Below are 20,414 nucleotides of genomic sequence, written 5' to 3' on the forward strand. Positions count from 1 at the left end.
AATTTAATTATAGTTACACACTTTCTACATTTTGTAAAACAATACAGTTCTAGTCCACGAGGAGGGTGTTTGCTTGTTTTTGTATACACATTTTATTGTTAGAGTGTGTGTGTGTGTGCATGTGTGTGTGTGTGTGAAGTAGGGAAACCAAAGCTGGAGGGGGTAGTGTTGCTGACGTAGCTAACAGTCGCAGGAACGGGTTTGGTGCGGGGACTGGGGGTCGTCACAGAGAGGAAGTGGTGGAGTCAACGACTTCCCTTCCGTTGCACACCGTCGGGACAAAGTGGGAGCTGACAGATGCTGTAAACATACCAGGAACACGAACGGTTAAAGAAGATAAGATAATTACATAAAATCTTGAGCAATAAAAATAAATAAATAAAACCAATAATAACAACATGACCCCCCTGCAGCTAACAAACATTAAATGGTATTTTTGGCGCATATTTCACCAGCGTGCTTGTTGTTGCTGCTGTTTACATTCCTCAAGATGCATTTCAAAGGATGCGCCGTGGGAATTTTATGTTGCTATGAAGCTGTTGTATCCAGTGATTTAGACTGGGGACACCTTGGAGCTGATTTATGATGCTGATGTTCCAACAAGATGCAGAAATACCCCTAAACAGCCCTGGCAGCACCCCAAACACAGCCGTCACACATCTTCATCTGAATGCGCTAAGCCCTGAATCCAAGCTTCTAGAACCAACCTGCTGTCATAGGTTTATATATATATTTTTATTGCCATCCACCAGGAAGCAAAAAGTGGGAAAAAATAGTTCAGCCTGCGTGCACATGTGTGTATTTATGGTATACTCTGAGACTGTGCATAAAATTATCATCTTTGCACGTTGACACATTTAATGGCGATCCTAAAATTATTTACTTACATAACTCTGTGGCACGTTTTATGCAATTGAGTAAATTATGTTCTGCTGCAGACCCATTTGAGAACATTCACATTTTAATTTTAATTTGTTTGTAACATAGATGATAAATGACCCACACTTGTATGGCGCCTTCCAGAGTCAGAGGACTCCAAAGTGCTTTACAGTGCATCATTCATCCATTCACACACACGTTCACACAATGGTGGGGATGAGCTACAATGAAGCCACAGCTGCCCTGGGGCGCACTGACAGAGGCAAGGCTTTCCAAGCACAGGCGCCACCAGTCCCTCTGACCCCCAGAAGGCATGGGGGTGTTAAGTGTCTTACCCATGGTCTTACCCAAGGACACAACAGCAGCATTCCCTGCCAGGAGCCAGAATCAAACCCCAAACCTTCAGATTACTGGACAGCCCCACAATAATCTCACAATAAGGAAAAGTTGAATTTAATAGGATTTTATTTGTGGATGACAAATCCAGAGCAATCACCTCGACTTTTGTCGAGGTGACTGCTCCTTGGTCTTTGGAACTTCTAGAAGGTTCTGGTGTGTGGACCTGAGGATTCGGGTTGGAGCAGAAGGCTTTAACAGTTCAGTAATGTAGGGATGAGCTTGACCATGTAGAGCATGAACGTTATAACCAGGAGTCTAAAATGAACTCTAAAGTTAACGGGTAACCAGTGGAGAGACATCACGTCTTATGTTTGCAATCTGAGGAATTTACCTGGAGAACTCACGAGGAACAAAACACCACATATCGTATGTAATTTTCTAAAAGTTGCACTGTGCATGCTTTTTAGGATTTAAACATTTTATTTGTTCACCTAAAAATGTTTCTTTGTTTCTCCATCCCAAATGGACTAAACACATTTTAGCTTATTACATATTTACTTATGAATGTCTCAGTTTCACTTTTTCCTCGTTTTTCAGACGGCTCAAATGTTTAGTTGATATCACAAATAAAAAGAGACGTTTAAACTTTAAACTTTATTCACTTGTCAAGCTGGAGGTCTACGATTATGTAATATTTTGTAATACATCTGAGTATAAACTCAATGCAAGACACAGCACTAATATATTTGGTTTATACTGAATACCAAACAACACATGCAGTGTTGTGTTGCAAAAACAACTTAGATCTGAGTCTTAAATGGTGCCTTTCAGTATAATGCTTGCATCTTCTCCTCGTTCATGTGTGAGTTTTTAGTTTAGATTCCATCTGCGGTCCAAAATACATCCATGTTAGGTTGATTGATGATTCTAAATTGACCTTAGGTGTGAGAGTGTGCCCTGTCATGAAGGGATGACCTGTCAATTCCTCTCACTCAATGACAGCCGGGATGGGCATCAGCCCCTGCCCACGACCCTGAGCATGTTTAAGTGAGTATAGAAAAAATTGAGTGTGTAAATACCAAACACATCCATCTGTTCGAGGAAAACTGCCATGTCATCAACATCAATAGAAAAACATTTGAATCTCATGTGGCCTACCGTGAGATGCACATGTGGTGGCAGCCCCACTCACACTGAAGCGGTTGAGGTTTAGTCTGTGGCTTGTCACGTTCTTCTGGGGCTGAAACATGATGATGTGGACCTTGGGAGCAAACATGCAGCCTAGGACCACAAAACCGCTCAGACTGACGGAGATGCACATGGTGGTGGTCTGAACCTGCAGAGAAATGACCAGAAGAAAGGCACTAGTAGCCAAACTGATGGAGTAGTACTCTCCGATATTATTAATTGCACAGTATCCAAACAACGTCAACCACTTAATGAGATCCTTTTTGTGGTTTTTCTTTTTCTGATAAAAGGAAATTCCAAAAATGCTTTCAAAAGACGTCTGAGCCCCGTCTGTGCATTCAAACCAATTAAAGTGAGCTTCTTGTTTTCAGACCTCTTTACCTTTTAACCGTCCTGAGGATAACAGTTACAGAACTGATCAATCAACTCAATCAACAAGACCGCAGAAGCCAAACTTAACAGTCTGTCACTGCTTTAACTTCATTCTGTGAGATTCGTTGTATAATCAATGCTAAATGCTGCCTTGCTTGCTCACAGGTCTGCAGAGGTGTCTGCTGCATGTTTGATTCTGGCCACCCCTAATCATGGCTTTAAGTCCTGCAGCAGCTAAGAGTGAAATCACTGCAGAGCTGAGGACACTCATCAGTAATCAACAATTCAAGACCTTCTGTTTATGTGAATATTTATGTGAGTGGGTGGGTGTGCATGTAGGGGGGATGTTACTACTGTACCAGGCTAATCTTCATAGAAAAGAAAAGAAAAGAAAAGAAAAGAAAAGAAAAGAAAAAAAGAAAAGAAAAGAATAAAGAACAAGGTTTCTTTCTTCTGTCTGTAAACACACGTGCCTGAAGTGTGAAGGCGCACACTGAAGATTTGTTCGGAAAAGGAGAATGCTTATTCCCCTTTGCTGTTAAATCTGGACATGTGTCAGCACTTTGACTGAGCCTGTTTGTCACCCCAGAACTGCAGAGTTGGGACATCAGCCAATAGGATTAGAAACAAGTAGAAGTTGCCACTGCACTTGCTTATTCACTTTTTTGTTGCCTGTGTGTTTTTTTTATCAGCCTTGAGGGAAAATACTGCTGCAATTCAGTAAATTTGTTACTTTAGCTTTGAAGCAACTTTAAAATCTAAAGTCAAAGAGCTTGTTTGGGCTATCTTTGGTACTTTCTTACCCATTGTGGTTATCTTCCTGGCCCATATGATGTCTGTATGGCATCTGTTTGAGGATAATAATTATGTCCTATACTGGATTGATGATCCAGTGGCTAGGCTGAGCTGAACTTAATTATGTACAATTTTACCAACATCAATTTCACATCACATAGTTGTTTACATTGAATACAGTGTTAAATATCACCAGCAGCAGGTTTAAAACTAACATTGAACGAACTCCTGTTGTGCCCCTCTGCATCCCCACTGTCCACTTTTTGGTTATGCAACAGTCTGCATGATTTTTATTGTGTTTATCAGACTTGGGGCAGATCACCACAAGGGCTTGGTTCTGTTGGTTTGAATATATATATATATTTATATATTTTTTTTTTTACCATGAAAGGCTATTTTAATAATGCAATTCCTAAACTGCTCAGCAAGCATTCAGTTTCTGTTTTATGTTGTGGCTCATAAATAATTTGTGAGCTCATCTGTGTTGTTTTTAGCTGTTAAAGGAGAGTAAACTTGGATTTTTGTAGTTCATGTTGCAAATACTATCATGTAAACTGAAGCGTTTTATAATTTTCTGTAGCTTGTATGTGTGGCTTGTGGTAAGCCCTTCTTGTCCTTTAGGGATGAGCTTAGAGCTTGCTATTGTTACTCAATAAAAGCTTGTTGAAGTCCGTGTGGTGATTCTTTGTTGCAGTTATGTTGACATTGTGGGATGGCACGCCTATGCTGGATCACTTTGGATATTGCTGGTTTTCGAAAAGCAGTACTTTGTGTGGTACTAGACCTCATTTGTGCTGATTCTCTGTTTGTGGTGAATTGTGTTGCAATGATTTGTTGTTTTTTTACTAACTAAAAAGTTTGCAAAAAGTATAAGAACCTATAGATCAAACTCATATTTTTAATACATGTGCAGTGATCCTTAGTAAGAATGAATGCCTTGTACATCATTCTGTGGGAAACAAAGTTCAGAAGCTCCTGTTTGAGGATGTAGAAATCAGCCAGAAAAGAAAGTGGCAGCACACGGCAGGATCTAGAGTCTTATTTCCTGATATTTGGACATGTCGCCTCTGATTGGCTCACAGCAAAGCCAACTCTACCACTGACTGTTTGCTTTGCAACACTGATGTTTTATCTACACAAATAACACAAGCCTGAAGGAGTTCTGCTGTGCGGTAGAGTTGCTAATGTTAACAGTTAGCTTCTACTAGTCAAGACGTTCTGCTCTTTCCTGGACGCTAAACCAACAAGTGAGTCCATGAAGAGTTAAATGACAGTGTGATGCAGATCTGTTAGGTTTTTCTGAACTGAACAATTATTTTCTGTCAGAAGCTAATGCAGGAAATAGGGGTAGAAGGCTATTTTTACATTCAGCCATCATGTTCAACTCTGAGTAACTGACTATTTTCAAAAATAAGTAAAAGATGGTTTCTCAGTTTCTTTAAAACAAACATCTGAAGAGTAGATACTGTAAAATGACAGAAATACCTTCTCAGTGGCCTAGTAGTAAAGTGTCTGCCCTGGGACTGGGAGGTTGGGGTTCAAATCCCGGTCAGGTCCCCCAATGCCTCCCTTTTTGACACTCAGCTTTAAGGGGTTGAATTAGGGGGTTAAACCACCAAATAGTTCCGGAGCACGGCCACTGCTGCCGCTCACCGCTCCCCTCAGAGATGGGTCAAATGTGGAGATGAATTTCACCAGTGTGTGATGACTAATAATGGGACTTTAACTTTATTACACTTTGTTCTAGATATTAGATCAATCCTGTAGGATGTAAAATATTTCTCTGAACAAAAGCTTTGCAAAATGGACATGAAAGTAATTATTTACAACTTCTACACAGAAATACACTCCAAATCATTTTAATGTTATAAAAAAATCCCCCGATGCAAAAGATTGAAGTCGAAATGATAAATATAGGAGCCACTTCTCTTCACATCGTCATCAGACCAGAGGTTAATAAAGAAATGTACTAAAATAAAAACTCTGCATGCATGATAAAGATGGATAAAAGTTATAAAAATTACCCTGTAGTCACTTGATGTAACATAGAAGATGGGAAGAAAGGCCAGCCAAATTATACAAGTGGTGTACATGGTGAAGCCAATAAACTTGGCCTCGTTGAAGTTCTCAGGGCACTTCCTGGTCTTGAAGGCATACCTAGAAAAAAAAAAGAGATGGATATTTCTGATATAAGACAAAAGGTACAGACAAAATGTAAAGTTGGTTTCTTCGAAGTAATTTTGAAGACACTTACACAGTACACAAGACGACCAGGAGAACATCATATCCCAGTGACAGCAGCATGCTGGAGTCACGTACATTACACTTGAGGATGACAGTCTGTCGCCGTTCTGGCAACGTGAAGCGACGAGTCCCAGGAACCTCCAGCAGCAGCCACACTGAGACCATCACTAACTGCACGGAGATGAGACTCAGACAGATGAAAACCTGACAAACAAGAATAGAAAAGAGAAAGAGGGTCGTGACGTTTCCACTGTTCGTCAGTCCGCCCATCCATGTGCCTGATGTAGACTGATGGACAGAACTCTCCTCTCTCTCACCTGAGAAAATGGGCTAATGAAGCGTGGTCTCACAGCACCCGCACCGTCTTTCACACCATTAAAAATTCTGGCGATTCTGTTGGTTTTGGTGAGCAGAGCGGAGTAGCACACAGCGAATGACGTGCCAAGGCCGAGGCGTCGCAGGGCGCATATGGCAGGGGAGGGTTTGGCCAGGAAGAGGAATGTCATGGCATAGGACATAAAAACTCCAGAGAGGAGAATGTAGCAGAGCTCTCTGCCTGAGGCTTTCACCAGCGGAGTGTTGTTATGTCTGATGAACACCCAAAACACGAGGCCAGTGCACATAAACCTGCAGTCAAGAATCAGGGATGTTAAGACCCATTAGGTGACAAATGCAATAAAGACCTTTTAACATTACTCCTGACAGGAAACCGACAGATTACAGTGAATCCTAATCCAATCCCTCATCCTGGGCAAGTTTAGTAAAATAAGTGAACGTGGGGAAAAAAAAACTCCCTCTTAAAAAGAAAATAACCTTTGGCAAAATGGACACCAATCTTTTTTAATGGTGGTAAAACTGCATCACAGTTTAGGTTATTGTTTTAAAAATACTTTGCTCCCACCCTACACAGGCGATGGTAATTGGACCGATGGCCCAAGCATCTTCCCACATGATGTAGTCCTCAGGAAGGTCATAACAGGATGTGAGGTCCTCAGTGGGCCACTGACCAGGAGCACATGGCGAACAGGTGAACTCATCTGCCAGGTATTCATGAGGCTCACATGCTGTGCAGATCCAGCAGCAGTACTCACCTGGAAAACACAAAGTTAAGCGGCACTTTCGGTTTTTCCCAAAAGTCAGACTTCAGTTTGTCGTGTTGCTTTACCAAAAGAAAATAGTTCAAACCCACACTCCTACCTGCCTGCATTTTTTTCATCTCATTGCGCTCACACGGGTCACTGCACTGCGAGGTCGGCGCCACCTCTCTTGGCCAGCGAATCAGCTCGCTGTTCAGACTCAGACTCTCTGCCCACTCACCGACGGGCACATAGCCGTAACGCTCGCCGGCACGCTGGTAGCTGAAGATGTTGTATCTGCCCATGCCATCCCCCTGGGAATCAAACTTCACAACTGTCTCACTGCCCTGAGGGGAGAAGGGGGCTGCAAACAGTGAGAAGAAAGAAGGAGAAAAAAGTGACAATGCCAGCAAGAAAAGAGATCAAAGCTTAACAACCACAAACAGTCATCCCGTTGATGCTTTTAGAAGCAGGGGTAAGGACAGGGATGATAAGGAATGGGCATCTGTAGGTCTGGGAATCCAGAACAGGAAGAAAAACCATTAGAATAATCGTTTTATCACTGAAGAACAGACAGCTTTAAAAATAAAATGTTTGCGAAGAGGCTGTAAATGCCTGGGATGCTCAGTGATACAAATGTCAGTGACTTTCCGACCTTCCCCAAGGTGACATAAATATAAAATTGCTGGCCTAGAATCCTATCTGATAAAGTTTATCACCAACGGCATAATTAACACCCTGCCTATAAAACCATATAGCCATGAAGGCATAGGATTTAATCCCGGGGCGATGTAATAAGTACCCACTCACTGATAGAATTAGCCTCCGTGTCTCCTCTGTGAGGGAGGCACACTGCTGAAACTGCCAAACTGGTTTGTATACATGTTGTTATGAAAGGGATTACCATCTATCCCGAGGATGTGGGAAGAGTGCAGATTGTAAAATTGGCATGACGCTGAAGCCATAAAAAGCAGGAGGAAAACGACTTGGGACTGGGAGAAGAGCAACTTGACACACAGTTGGCAGCACCGGACCTGATAGTGCTGATGCTCAGTGATACTGACTCAGACAAAGTGCACGTCTGTCCTACAGTGCCACATTTGTCCCTACAGCCGTGCAATCAAATCGGTGCTGCTGACACACGGAGCTGTGCGTTTACACGCCGCCTGTCAAATGATGATGATGCGACCTGCGATGGTGTGGGCCATCCTCCTCATGTAACAAGACTCTCCGTTCCAGCAGAGCTGCAGAACAACTTGCGGGTCAAATTCATTTTTTAATGAGATCAGAAGGATGAATAAGAGCACAGTTTGCAAATAAGCTGTCAGGCTGAAAAGCGTGCATGCTCGTGTCAGCGAGGATGTGCACACGAATGCACTGTAGGGCTCCCCTTACAGTGTGCTAGCTGAGGTATCACTCTGAGCTCAGTGGGAGGCTGTGCTGACAGAACCAGAGCTCTGACCCCGCTGTGTGTCTACGTTGGTATGTACACGTGTGCGGTTCGGCATGAACCAAAGTGATCTTATTGTTCTGCGAGCGCGGTGCGTTCGGAGAAGAACGGCGTGTCAGATGGCAGCAGAGGGGGTTAGGCTTTATGAAATCCATAAATCACAAAGACAGCACAACCCTTTATCTTCCTCCCATCTCCCTCTGTCAGGAAATTTTAAGTGTCAAGTCTTCTTGGAATTTTGGGGCTAAGCGCTTAAGTGACAGCTAAATGAAAACTATTTCAATATGAAGATGGAGATAGAAATCTTGAGACAAAAATTAGATATGAGTCATTATACTGCAAGCCACCAGTTAATGAAGTCTGATCAATAACACTCAGAGATAGATTGGCCGTGCACACTCACAGAGAGGGTTTACCACTAGGTAATTATCATGACTGTTTTACCAGGACCTTAAATGTGTGCAAGGCTCAATTAGCTGCATGCGGTAATTACACGTAATGCAGCTATAACAATAGATTACAGTCATTTGACAGGGATGTTTTGTCCTTGACTTCACTCAAACTAGATCAAACACAAACAGTAAACAGGCTGGTAGGACTCGTTGACGTCCCCTCATGCAGCATTGCTGAGTTGACAGAATGGCTTATGAAGAAATTGTCTCAGAGTGCAACCAGCTGGTGAAACGGACAGAGTCTTTTCAGACTGCAGAGAACTCAGACAGGGAGTCCGGATGTGGCTGATGGTGGTGGTGGTGTGTGTGTGTGTGTGTGTGTGTGTGTGTGTGTGGGGGGGGGGGGTTCTTTCTTTAAATCCCAGTCTTTTTACCATGGGAGACTTCTTTGGCTGATGAATAAATCACTGTTTTGTTATAAAAAAAACATAAAAACACAAAGACTGAAAATTTAGAGACGTTTCCATGGAAACACATGGTTCTGATGTCACATCTACAATTGAAGTACCATGTTGTTGGGCTGCCTGCTAATGGAAATAAATCATGATCCTGATTATGTTGGTCAATGCTGATCTTAGGGATGTTTAAAGTAAGAGTCAAGGCCTGGGTGGAGACGTATTTCATCCACACCTCCTGTTAGAAAAACGCTTCTGAAAGAGGCGTCGCCTGACGGACCGAGAAAGTGGCACTGAGGCAGTGATAGACCGCACCCTCCTCAACCCCCCGCGTGCACTGTTGGACTTTCTCAATCTAAAAACAAGTTGTTAACGAGCGCATGCGCACTCGCACGTGCATGCATGCACAGACTCACACAAGACTTACCGCAGCATTCTGGAGGATTTCCTGTTAACCACGATCATTAGACGAAAAGGGGAGGAGGACATTTTTTTCAAGGAGGCAAGCGGCTCAGAATGCTAATGTGTCATGTCAGCAGGTGAGTGGCTGATCCAGGTGGGGGTGTGGCTGCCACGTAGTCATTTGCTTTTTTAAAATGACGCTTAGCCATCAACCACAGCTGATTCTACATAAATGTGGAGCAGAGTTTTTAACCTGAAGATCGAGATGTAATTATAGTTTTGGGCTGAATTATTAAATTTAAAGTAAGTTGCACTAAACTACCACATTAATAAATACACATGTGTACAGCACTACTAGACACTCATCTATACAGGTTATCAGCAAAAAAAAGGGTTGATTTAGGCATTACTTGCTCTTTAAATATGGAATAACAGTATTTTTATTTTGCCTCTTCAGCCAAAGCTAAACCCCCCCCCCCCCCCCCAAAAAAAAACCCCTCGTCAAACACAAATAGATTCAGATTAACGATATGATCTGTATTCATTTTCTCAAAGTTTTCCATTCTTACAATCTATGGCAGCACAATTTGAATGACTAATTTCAGAAATATAGACTTTGACTACCAATAGCCTGAAAATCACAAACCTTTATAACAATGTTTTTTCTTTGGTTATGTGAAGAAAATGTATAGAATTCTATATGAATGGTTTTAGGAAAGGACTAATCCTAGTCTCACAATTTTGAATTTAGAACTGATTCGATATGAAGCTTGAGATAATACTCTATAAAGGGTAAAATAAATGACTGGCTCCATTTTGCTGAGCTATTTAGTAATAAATCATGAGATGAAACTTATTTTTGTCTCACTAGACTCAGAGGTCAATCAATATTGGTATATACCGATATTTAGGAGACACTGTAAGCCGATAGCCGATATGTACTGCCAATTTTTATGGGTCAATTTTCACCGCCAATATCTAGAGGTTTCCCACCTTATTTTCCTGCAAAAATGTCACTAGATTCACAAAATTCCTGAAGCTGAATCAGTTTTGGAACTCTGAATTTAACTTTTATTAACTTTGTGCATTTCTCAGTGGTAAAGTCAGACACCTAAATAAAATTAATTTAGAGTATTTAATTTGCAGATGTTATTAGTGAACGTAAAAGTACATTCAAATTCAATTCTGCAACATCGCTGAGCTGCCCGAGCATGTGCCTGACTTTAAATCGGCTTCACTGTGGACAAATATCGGCCGACCGATATATCGGTCTACCTCTAGCTGGACTTATTTAGTATAAAAAATAAAAAGAACTTTTGGAAATTCAGACATTAGTTTTGAAACACCCACATATTAAATTTTATTTTCTAATTGACCGATAGTCACTGGGATTGCTGTAAAGAACATTGCTGCTACAAAAGTAGAGAAGAGCTTCCATGCTAAAGGAGAGTCAGTGTATATAAAATATGTTATGTTCAGGGGTGCTTTTTACAGCTAACTTGCTGTTAGTTAATCAGAGGCAAGATGCCCAAATAGCAGGTTGTCTGAAGCTACTTTCTCCTCTTGTTGAATTTTCTGTGCTGAAACAGGCGCACCAGAGCTTTTTTCCCCCAGTCTACGACTTAAAAGGCATTCATTCCTACTATGGACCACTGCTAATGTATTAAAAATGTGAGTGAAGGACCTGTTTAATAAACCATGAAATCCATATTTTATTCCTTAGTGAGACTTTCATTCATCTGCCTTAACTGCTCATTTGGTGCAATTTATTAGTGTTAATGTAAAGCGCTCGCATTTTGACACACACAGTATTGTGCAGTCTGACTAAACATTTCCACTCTCATCCACAAGTCTGGCAGTTTGTTCAGATGCAGCTATGCAAAGTCAAGCTGTGCTACTTTGTTTATATTAGACAGCAGAGGCTTTCTCTGGGTTGTAACGTGAGGAAATATGGGTTTTCTGTGCCAAAGGTTTCATTTGACTTGGCTGGGTCAAAGCTGGGTCGCCCAGAACTTTCACCCACAGATTAAGACCTGTTGCCGACATGAAGTCTGCAAGAGTCTGCTGCAAACCAGAACATCTGCCACCTGCAGTGCCAGAAGATGTTGTTCTCATGGAAAAGCTAGTCATAACATAACAAAGTCTTGAACTTCCTTTCCTTTATTTTAAATGTTAAATAATCATTATTATCACTTTGCTCATTATAAATGTGTTTTAATCAAATGAATGATTATTATGCTTTGGGTAATCATAATAACTAATGAATCAATGCTTAATTAAATAATGTTTGAAGATGTTATAATGACCTTCACACACACACACACACTCTCTCACAGTAAACTCCAAAACACATTTGCTCTGACGCACAAGTTTTGCTTTGAGAAGAGAAAGGCTTTTGGTAAGTTTCAGTTCATGATTCAGTTCGTGTTTGACAACCAAAGAGGGAGGACTTGTGAACACACGCCAACGGGGAACGGGGCTGCAGCTCCTGCCCCCCCCCCCCCCCCCCTCTCACGCTATTCCTGCCAAGCCAGACAGGAATAGCTGAATTGCAACCGCTAACACAGACTCGTCCAGAGTCTTTGATTTTCTGAGTAATTTAAACTTAAGAAAGCGTATCTGCAAACGCTTCATCATCACGTGTACCAAGGTCATCTCTGGACCGGAGCGTCGGACACCTTCGTCTTCTCTGCCAGCCAAGGTGCCCTGGATGAAACATCGTCCTTTGACGTCCCGGGTCTAAAAGAGGGTCCGAATATGGTGAGGCAGTCCACGAGAGATAGCGTTTGATGCATCTTTTCCAACAAAACCTAAGTTTATTTAAACCATCACTTTTCACTCAGACACCTGTTTCTTCCTGAAGCAAAATCAGACACACACACGCATTCATCTCACCTCATTCTCCATTTTCACACATTCAACACAAGGTCTATTTGAGCAAGTTTAAAATATCAACTGTTAAAGATTGTTCAACAAAGTTGCCAATGTTGATTGTTATTTCCTATGCTTGTCATTTCAAAATCACTAGTTTAATTTGAAGAATTAAATCTTTTAACTTTCAAACTTGTCTCTTCATTGAACTGAAACACAGACCCACGGATATTATCGACAGTTTATCGATGAAAACAACCTTTGAGTCTTCTTAACCCTATGAAATTTGGTTATTAATTTATTAAAATTAATATCTCAAATTAATATGTAGAATGGTTCCTCTTTCATAAAAGAGCATAAACCATTACACTACATAATTGACAGAGCCTAGCCAGGTTCTCTACATTTTGGCGAGCTAATCCAGACTTCTATATCTGCGATATATCCAATTTAATCCATCTAAAAGCTAATTTTTAACAAAATTACGCGTTTTCTCTGTGTTTCACTTTGATGTCTTATTTTGAAAAACCGGAAGTTATTCCACACTAAAATCGGTCCTCTGGAGACGTCTGGGGGAAGATGTTTCTGTGGAATTTCCAATCTAAATTCCGATCACAAATTAACCTCAAATTTTGCAGATCTTTTGAGTTTTCCCATCATCGCCCTTCGGTGAGAGGCTGGGTGAGTTGGGTCTTTCACTATATTCTGCCCACTTTGACGAGACATCGCGTCTCTGAACTCTTCAGGTCGGAAATTTAACTTTCCGCTCTGAACCCGCTGTGAGGAGCTAAAGGCTGGTTCTCTACAGGGTAAACTTAAAAAATATACACACATAATTAGTTATTTTCTAATATATTTTTTGTTTTTCAACATGAACACATTAACAGTTTGACCAATTCTCTAGGTCATCCACTTACTGGATTAAGATCAAATCTGACTAATCTTCAAACAAAACCCCACAAAAAAACCCCAACATTTCAGCGTTCTTGATTAGCTTTATTAATACCAACAAAAATACTGAGTGCATATTGCAGTTATCAGTTGGTACTGAAAAGCAAAATACATATGAACACTGTATATGTTAATAGCTGAAGCTCATCCTCATGACATGCCCTAAGCACAACACTTTGCACAATAAACCACCTTAAAACTTTGCCATTAATTCTTGAGATCAACCCTGTTCATCTGACAGCAACATGTCTCATGAACCACCAAAGCGATTGAATATTTCAGAAAACATTCATTACACATTCTTCTACGACTGATGAACTTGTGATACAGTTAGTGAAAACTAACAAAAGCTCTATCTCTGTGTTGTTTACAGACATTGTGCTGGCTGTGGCTGGCAGTCATCAACACATACTCTGAGAGCTTCTCTGTAGCACAGGATCATGCCCTGTTGCACAAGACTGCACGTATCGTAACTCTTGAGACTCGACTAAAGTGTCAATAACTCCATCATCCCTCAAAACTAACGGTCTTGATTAAAATCTCTGGCTTGAGGGGGATGGGTGAGCATGATAGTCCTGTGATTGTAACAACATTTTACCTAAAGAGCACATTTGAATTTGGTCTCTTGTACATAAGAATGGCTTGTTAGTCAATCTCTTGCGCTCCTGTTTCAGGAACTAGAAGTGAACCAGAGGAGAAACAAGCCGAAGACAAAAGTTTGGAGTCTTATTTCCTGATATTCAAACATCTTGCCTCTGATTGGATAACAGCAACGCGACTATACTACTGACTCCATTTACTTTGCAACATTAGTGTTTTATCTCCACTGATGACACACGTCTGAAGGAGTTCTGCCATGTTGTGAAGTTGCTAATGCTACCAGTTAGCTTCTACCAGCTGAGATGTTCTCTGCTCTCTCCTCGATGCTAAACCAACACCAGTCTTCCTCAACATAAGCCAAGATGAGCGAGTCCCTAAATGTTCATTTTTGTGATGTCCAATCGACTTGCTTTTCCAATCCGAGCATTTCCTCGTCTTTTTTCTATCAGTGGCTAATGTAGGACATAGGTGTAGAAGACTATTTTCACATTCAGCTTGCAAAGTTTAAAGATTCTTGCTTTTAGAGCTCTTCACGGTACTTTATGAGCACTACTACAAAGGCATGTCCCCACCCACTCTCTTCGCTCTGTTGAGCAGGAATTAATGGTGGTCCCTAGTTCCAGATGCAAATCGAGGGAAGATCGTGCGTTCGCGGTTCTTGCTCCAACTTTGTGGGACTACCTTTGACTGTTCAGCTGGTACTAAATCACGTCCAAAGGCCCATTATTATATCCAGGCCTTTTCCCCACTGGGGTCTGCAATTTTGTCTTGATTCGAATTGTTTTATTATCTGTTTCTATGCTGTTATTACTTATTTATGTTTATGTATTTAGCAGACGCTTTCTGTCCAAAGCGACTTACAAGTGATATTTATTTTATATTTTATTTTTATATTTATTTTTTATCTTTTATTGTATTTATTAATGTAATTGCTTGTTATTGTTGTGTTCAGCACCTTGGGCTTCTGCTAAAGATTGTGGAAGGTGCTCTATAAATGAAAAAATAAAATGATAAAATTAACTGTTAAACTGAGAGTGACTGATCATAGATGAAAATCTAACAAGTAAAAAATGGTTTATCAGTGAACTTGGCCTTTAAGGAGCTGATGAAGGCCAGCACTTTTGTTTAAAATGTCATGATATGTAAAGCTTAGAAGCAAAAGCGTGCATTTACTATCCAGAGTTTTAGACAACACCTAGTTGGTTTGATGAAGGCTCCAACAAAGATTGCTTATAAAAACTATTCATGCAGCTTATTTTTACAGAAGTGAATGTGATGATTGGTTCAAAAAACCGCCTGCATAGACCATCCTGGTGCAGAGAAATATCAGCTATAACAGCTGATTCTCTCCCAGCTCAAGCATTCAATACTTCTCGCTTGTCACATCAAGCCTGCTCCCAAATCAGTTTTTTTCTCACTGTGTTGACAAAAATGCCTGCACAGCATTATAAACTACCAGAATTGGATGATGAAAGTGACATTTTTCCTAAGCCATCTATGATAAAAAGCCTAAAAGATACAACACAGAGCATCTTAGGGGTTTATGGAAAGGATAAACAGACCAATTTAGAAATACTTTATACTTCTAGTGGATTCACTGATTTGACAAACAACTTTCATTCAATTCACTCAACAAAAAAAAGTCCACATATATACATAGTATATCTATCTATCTATCTATCATCTATCTATCTATCTATCTATCTATCTATCTATCTATCTATCTATCTATCTATCTATCTATCTATCTATCTATCTATCTATCTATCTATCTATCTATCTATCTATCTATCTATCTATCTATCTATCTATCTATCTATCTATCTATCTATCGATCGATCGATCGATCGATCGATCGATCGATCGATCGATCGATCGATCTATCTATCTATCTATCTATCTATCTATCTATCTATCTATCTATCTATCTATCTATCTATCTATCTATCTATCTATCTATCTATCGATCGATCGATCGATCGATCGATCGATCGATCGATCTATCTATCTATCTATCTATCTATCTATCTATCTATCTATCTATCTATCTATCTATCTATCTATCTATCTATCTATCTATCTATCTATCTATCTATCTATCTATCTATCATCTATCTATCTATCTATCTATCTATCTATCTATCTATCTATCTATCTATCTATCTATCTATCTATCATCTATCTATCTATCTATCATCTATCTATCTATCTATCTATCTATCTATCTATCTATCTATCTATCTATCTATCTATCTATCATCTATCTATCTATCTATCTATCTATCTATCTATCTATCTATCTATCTATCTATCTATCTATCTATCTATCTATCTATCTATCTATCTATCTATCTATCTATCTATCTATCTATCATCTATCTATCTATCTATCTATCTATCTATCTATCTATCTATCTATCTATCTATCTATCTATCTATCTATCTATCTATCTATCATCTATCTATCTATCTATCTATCTATCTATCTATCTATCTATCTATCTATCTATCTATCTATCTATCTATCTATCTATCTATCTATCTATCTATCTATCTATCTATCATCTATCTATCTATCTATCTATCATCTATCTATCTATCTATCTATCTATCTATCTATCTATCTATCTATCTATCTATCTATCTATCTATCTATCTATCTATCTATCTATCTATCTATCTATCTATCTATCTATCTATCTATCTATCTATCTATCTATCTATCTATCTATCTATCTATCTATCTATCTATCTATCTATCTATCTATCTATCTATCTATCTATCTATCTATCTATCTATCTATCTATCTATCTATCTATCTATCTATCTATCTATCTATCTATCTATCTATCTATCTATCTATCTATCTATCTATCTATCATCTATCTATCTATCATCTATCTATCTATCTATCTATCTATCTATCTATCTATCTATCTATCTATCTATCTATCTATCTATCTATCTATCTATCTATCTATCTATCTATCTATCTATCTATCTATCTATCTATCTATCTATCTATCTATCTATCTATCTATCTATCTATCTATCTATCTATCTATCTATCTATCTATCTATCTATCTATCTATCTATCTATCTATCTATCTATCTATCTATCTATCTATCTATCTATCTATCAATCTATCTATCTATTTATCTATCTATCTATCTATCATCTATCTATCTATCTATCTATCTATCTATCTATCTATCTATCTATCTATCTATCTATCTATCTATCTATCTATCTATCTATCTATCTATCTATCTATCTATCTATCTATCTATCTATCTATCTATCTATCTATCTATCTATCTATCTATCTATCTATCTATCTATCTATCTATCTATCTATCTATCTATCTATCTATCTATCTATCTATCTATCTATCTATCTATCTATCTATCTATCTATCTATCTATCTATCTATCTATCTATCTATCTATCTATCTATCTATCTATCTATCTATCTATCTATCTATCTATCTATCTATCTATCTATCTATCTATCTATCTATCTATCTATCTATCTATCTATCTATCTATCTATCTATCTATCTATCTATCTATCTATCTATCTATCTATCTATCTATCTATCTATCTATCTATCTATCTATCTATCTATCTATCTATCTATCTATCTATCTATCTATCTATCTATCTATCTATCTATCTATCTATCTATCTATCTATCTATCATCTATCTATCTATCTATCTATCTATCTATCTATCTATCTATCTATCTATCTATCTATCTATACATATATATATATATATACAATTCCATTAAGTTGAGCAACTCCTTATTATTTTAGCTTAATTAGAAATGTGGTGAAAACAGGGTTTTCATTCAGAAGCTGAGAAAGTAATTATGTCTCAGCTATGATGGGCTAAAGCAAAGCCCAAGGGGCACCATTGATATTAAAGGCAAGGAGATAGAGAGCGAACAAGCAAATGGTCTTTGGAGGAAAAGGTAAGAAGTCGGTTTTAAAAGAGAAATTCTACAGAATCAAACAGAGTTTGTTTTAGTGTGTGTAACATAAACATGTCCTAAAGCAAATGCAAATGAATTCACTGTGCACTCATATGTCACAAATGTACTCAGGATGAGAGATCCCATTTGTTCTCCCTGCAGATTTAGTCCAGGGGGACCCTACAGGCGCTGGCGGGGTCCCACGGCAACATGCCATGAGGGAATACGAGAGGACAGATAGGATGGAGAAAAGGAAGTCCAGAAAAGGGAGGGAAATGTGAAGAAGGGAAGCTGGAGAGGCCCAAGGCTTGAGCAAAACATAAAGTGGTGAGATAGAATGGACAAAAGGAAGAAACCCAAAACAGGAGGTGCAGGGATGGAGGACGTGGCAAGAGACAAGATAAGAGTGAAGAAAGGAGGAGAATGACAAGGGAGAAGAGACAGGTGAATACAAGTGGAAAAAAGAGGAAATAGCACAAGGGACGAGTGAAAAACTAATGTCACACCATGGAGATACAGGTGGAAAAAGGAGAGCCTTTAAAGGTAGGAATCAATAGAAGAGGTGAAGGAAGGATGGAGAGATGAGTAAAGCAAAGGGGTGGAGGAAAAGAGCTGTGCAGAGAGGCATTCGAAGAAGGAGAGCAACCTTGTGAAGTCTGTGTGGGATGTGCTGCTTTTGAATGTAGAGAAAGTAGGAGATTTTCTTAGTGAGCAGAGGGGACGAGCTGGAGAGAAAGGTGGAAAGATGGCACGATGGCGAAAGAGGGAAAGAGAGTGACGGAAAAGATGGAGATAAAGAGATGGAGTCAAGTGAAAACAAGGCAGAGAATGAGCGACGGTTGTTCAGCAGCATCTAAACGTTGCAGTGAGCTCTGTGCTCAATATGGCCCTGAAGGCTCACCGCCTCTGCTCACACACACACACACACACACACACACACACACACACACACACACACACACACACACACACACACACACACACACACACACACACACACACACACACACACACAGACACACACACACACACACACACACACACACACAGACACACACACACACACACACACACACACACACACACACACACACACACACACACACACACACACACACACACACACACACACACACACGTGCGTCATGCAGAGAAGGGGGAATATCACATCTATCACCAGTATTTGAACAGAAGACTGCATGCGTGTGTGTATATACTGTTCTGTTTGCTGCAGATCGGGGAGGTGGGTGGGAGTTGAATGATGGCTCTGAGAAGTGTGTGGGTTGGGGGTGTCTGCAATTTCATGCTCGCGGAAAAGCAAGCATTTCAAGCCACCTCTTGTAAAAAACAATAAATGGCTGTTTTGAATGTTTTTATAGATGTCTTTTTTTGCACATGTATTTCTGTGTTTTGTTCCAAAAGTGGGCAGCAGGAACTGATAAAAATGCACAAACATGCCTCTTTGTCTGCCGCTAGTTGGTGTGGAGCAATGCCTGTGATCTACCAGATCACCTTAACAATTGGCAATAGTGTCAGCTTTATTTCCATAGCAACCAGAGATGAGACTAGATGAAGAGAGCTGTGAATGGAAACATTCTCCTAACCGCGCAACACACTGCCTCGGCGCAACACACCCAACTGGCTGTGAAAGACAACAAAACAGCCCTAATAACAGCAGCAACGATGTCTGTTGTTTTTTTCAAAATGCAATAAGAGCAGCAACTACTTCTGTGTGTCCAGCTTGGATAAAAATTCAACTTTGAAAGCCACACAATAAACATGCATGTTAGTGGAAAGGAGAAAGAAATGAGGAGTTATAGTTTTCCATTTCAGACTGAGAGCACTGCAGATGGTGATGCTGCAGAATTTATTCTCAACATTAAACTCCACTTCACCCCAGCTTATTCTTCACATACTGTAGGTGCAAAGATGTATACTGTAAGTGCACATCACCACGACAGACCGGTACGATGCCCGCATCACTGCAGATGCAGCACCAATCCAACTATCGATCTCACGCTCCAGTTTTCCCTCACTCGTGAACAAGACCCCGAGATACTTAAACTCCTCCACTTGGGGCAGGACCTCATCCCTGACCCGAGAAGGCATTCTACCCTTTTCCTAATCAAGACCATGGTCTCAGATTTAGAGGAGCTGATTCTCATTCCAGCTGTTTGACACTTGGCTGCGAAACACTCCAGCGAAAGCCGAAGTTCACGCTCTGATGAAGCCAACAGGACCGCACCATCTGCAAAAAGCAGAGACCTGATCCTCAGGCCATCAAAACAGATGTCCTCAACACCTTGGGTGCACCTAGAAATCCTGTCTAGACTCTTACTCTTTCATGCTTTTAGAAAACTGAGACATGTGGGTGTTGGTGGTTTACTTGCATATGAGTTGCTGCATAACTAGACTCAC

At 39.8% G+C, this 20,414-nt stretch overlaps 1 protein-coding gene across 1 annotated transcript in view; it reads right to left on the reverse strand.

Moving 5' to 3' along the window:
* The window catches only part of grm3 (glutamate receptor, metabotropic 3), a 31,256-nt gene continuing 10,842 nt past the window's right edge, over positions 1-20,414 (reverse strand). The window contains exons 5-11 of the mRNA XM_015964627.3: positions 7,015-7,257; positions 6,719-6,908; positions 6,135-6,444; positions 5,828-6,021; positions 5,598-5,730; positions 2,377-2,554; positions 1-300 (exon numbers count right to left, since the gene is read on the reverse strand). Of these exons, the coding sequence (XP_015820113.1) occupies positions 224-300; positions 2,377-2,554; positions 5,598-5,730; positions 5,828-6,021; positions 6,135-6,444; positions 6,719-6,908; positions 7,015-7,257 (1,325 nt within the window). The 3' untranslated portion in view covers positions 1-223. The remainder of the gene's footprint in view (positions 301-2,376; positions 2,555-5,597; positions 5,731-5,827; positions 6,022-6,134; positions 6,445-6,718; positions 6,909-7,014; positions 7,258-20,414) is intronic.

This window comes from Nothobranchius furzeri, chromosome 4, assembly GCF_043380555.1.
Source record: "Nothobranchius furzeri strain GRZ-AD chromosome 4, NfurGRZ-RIMD1, whole genome shotgun sequence".
Lineage (NCBI taxonomy): Eukaryota > Metazoa > Chordata > Actinopteri > Cyprinodontiformes > Nothobranchiidae > Nothobranchius > Nothobranchius furzeri.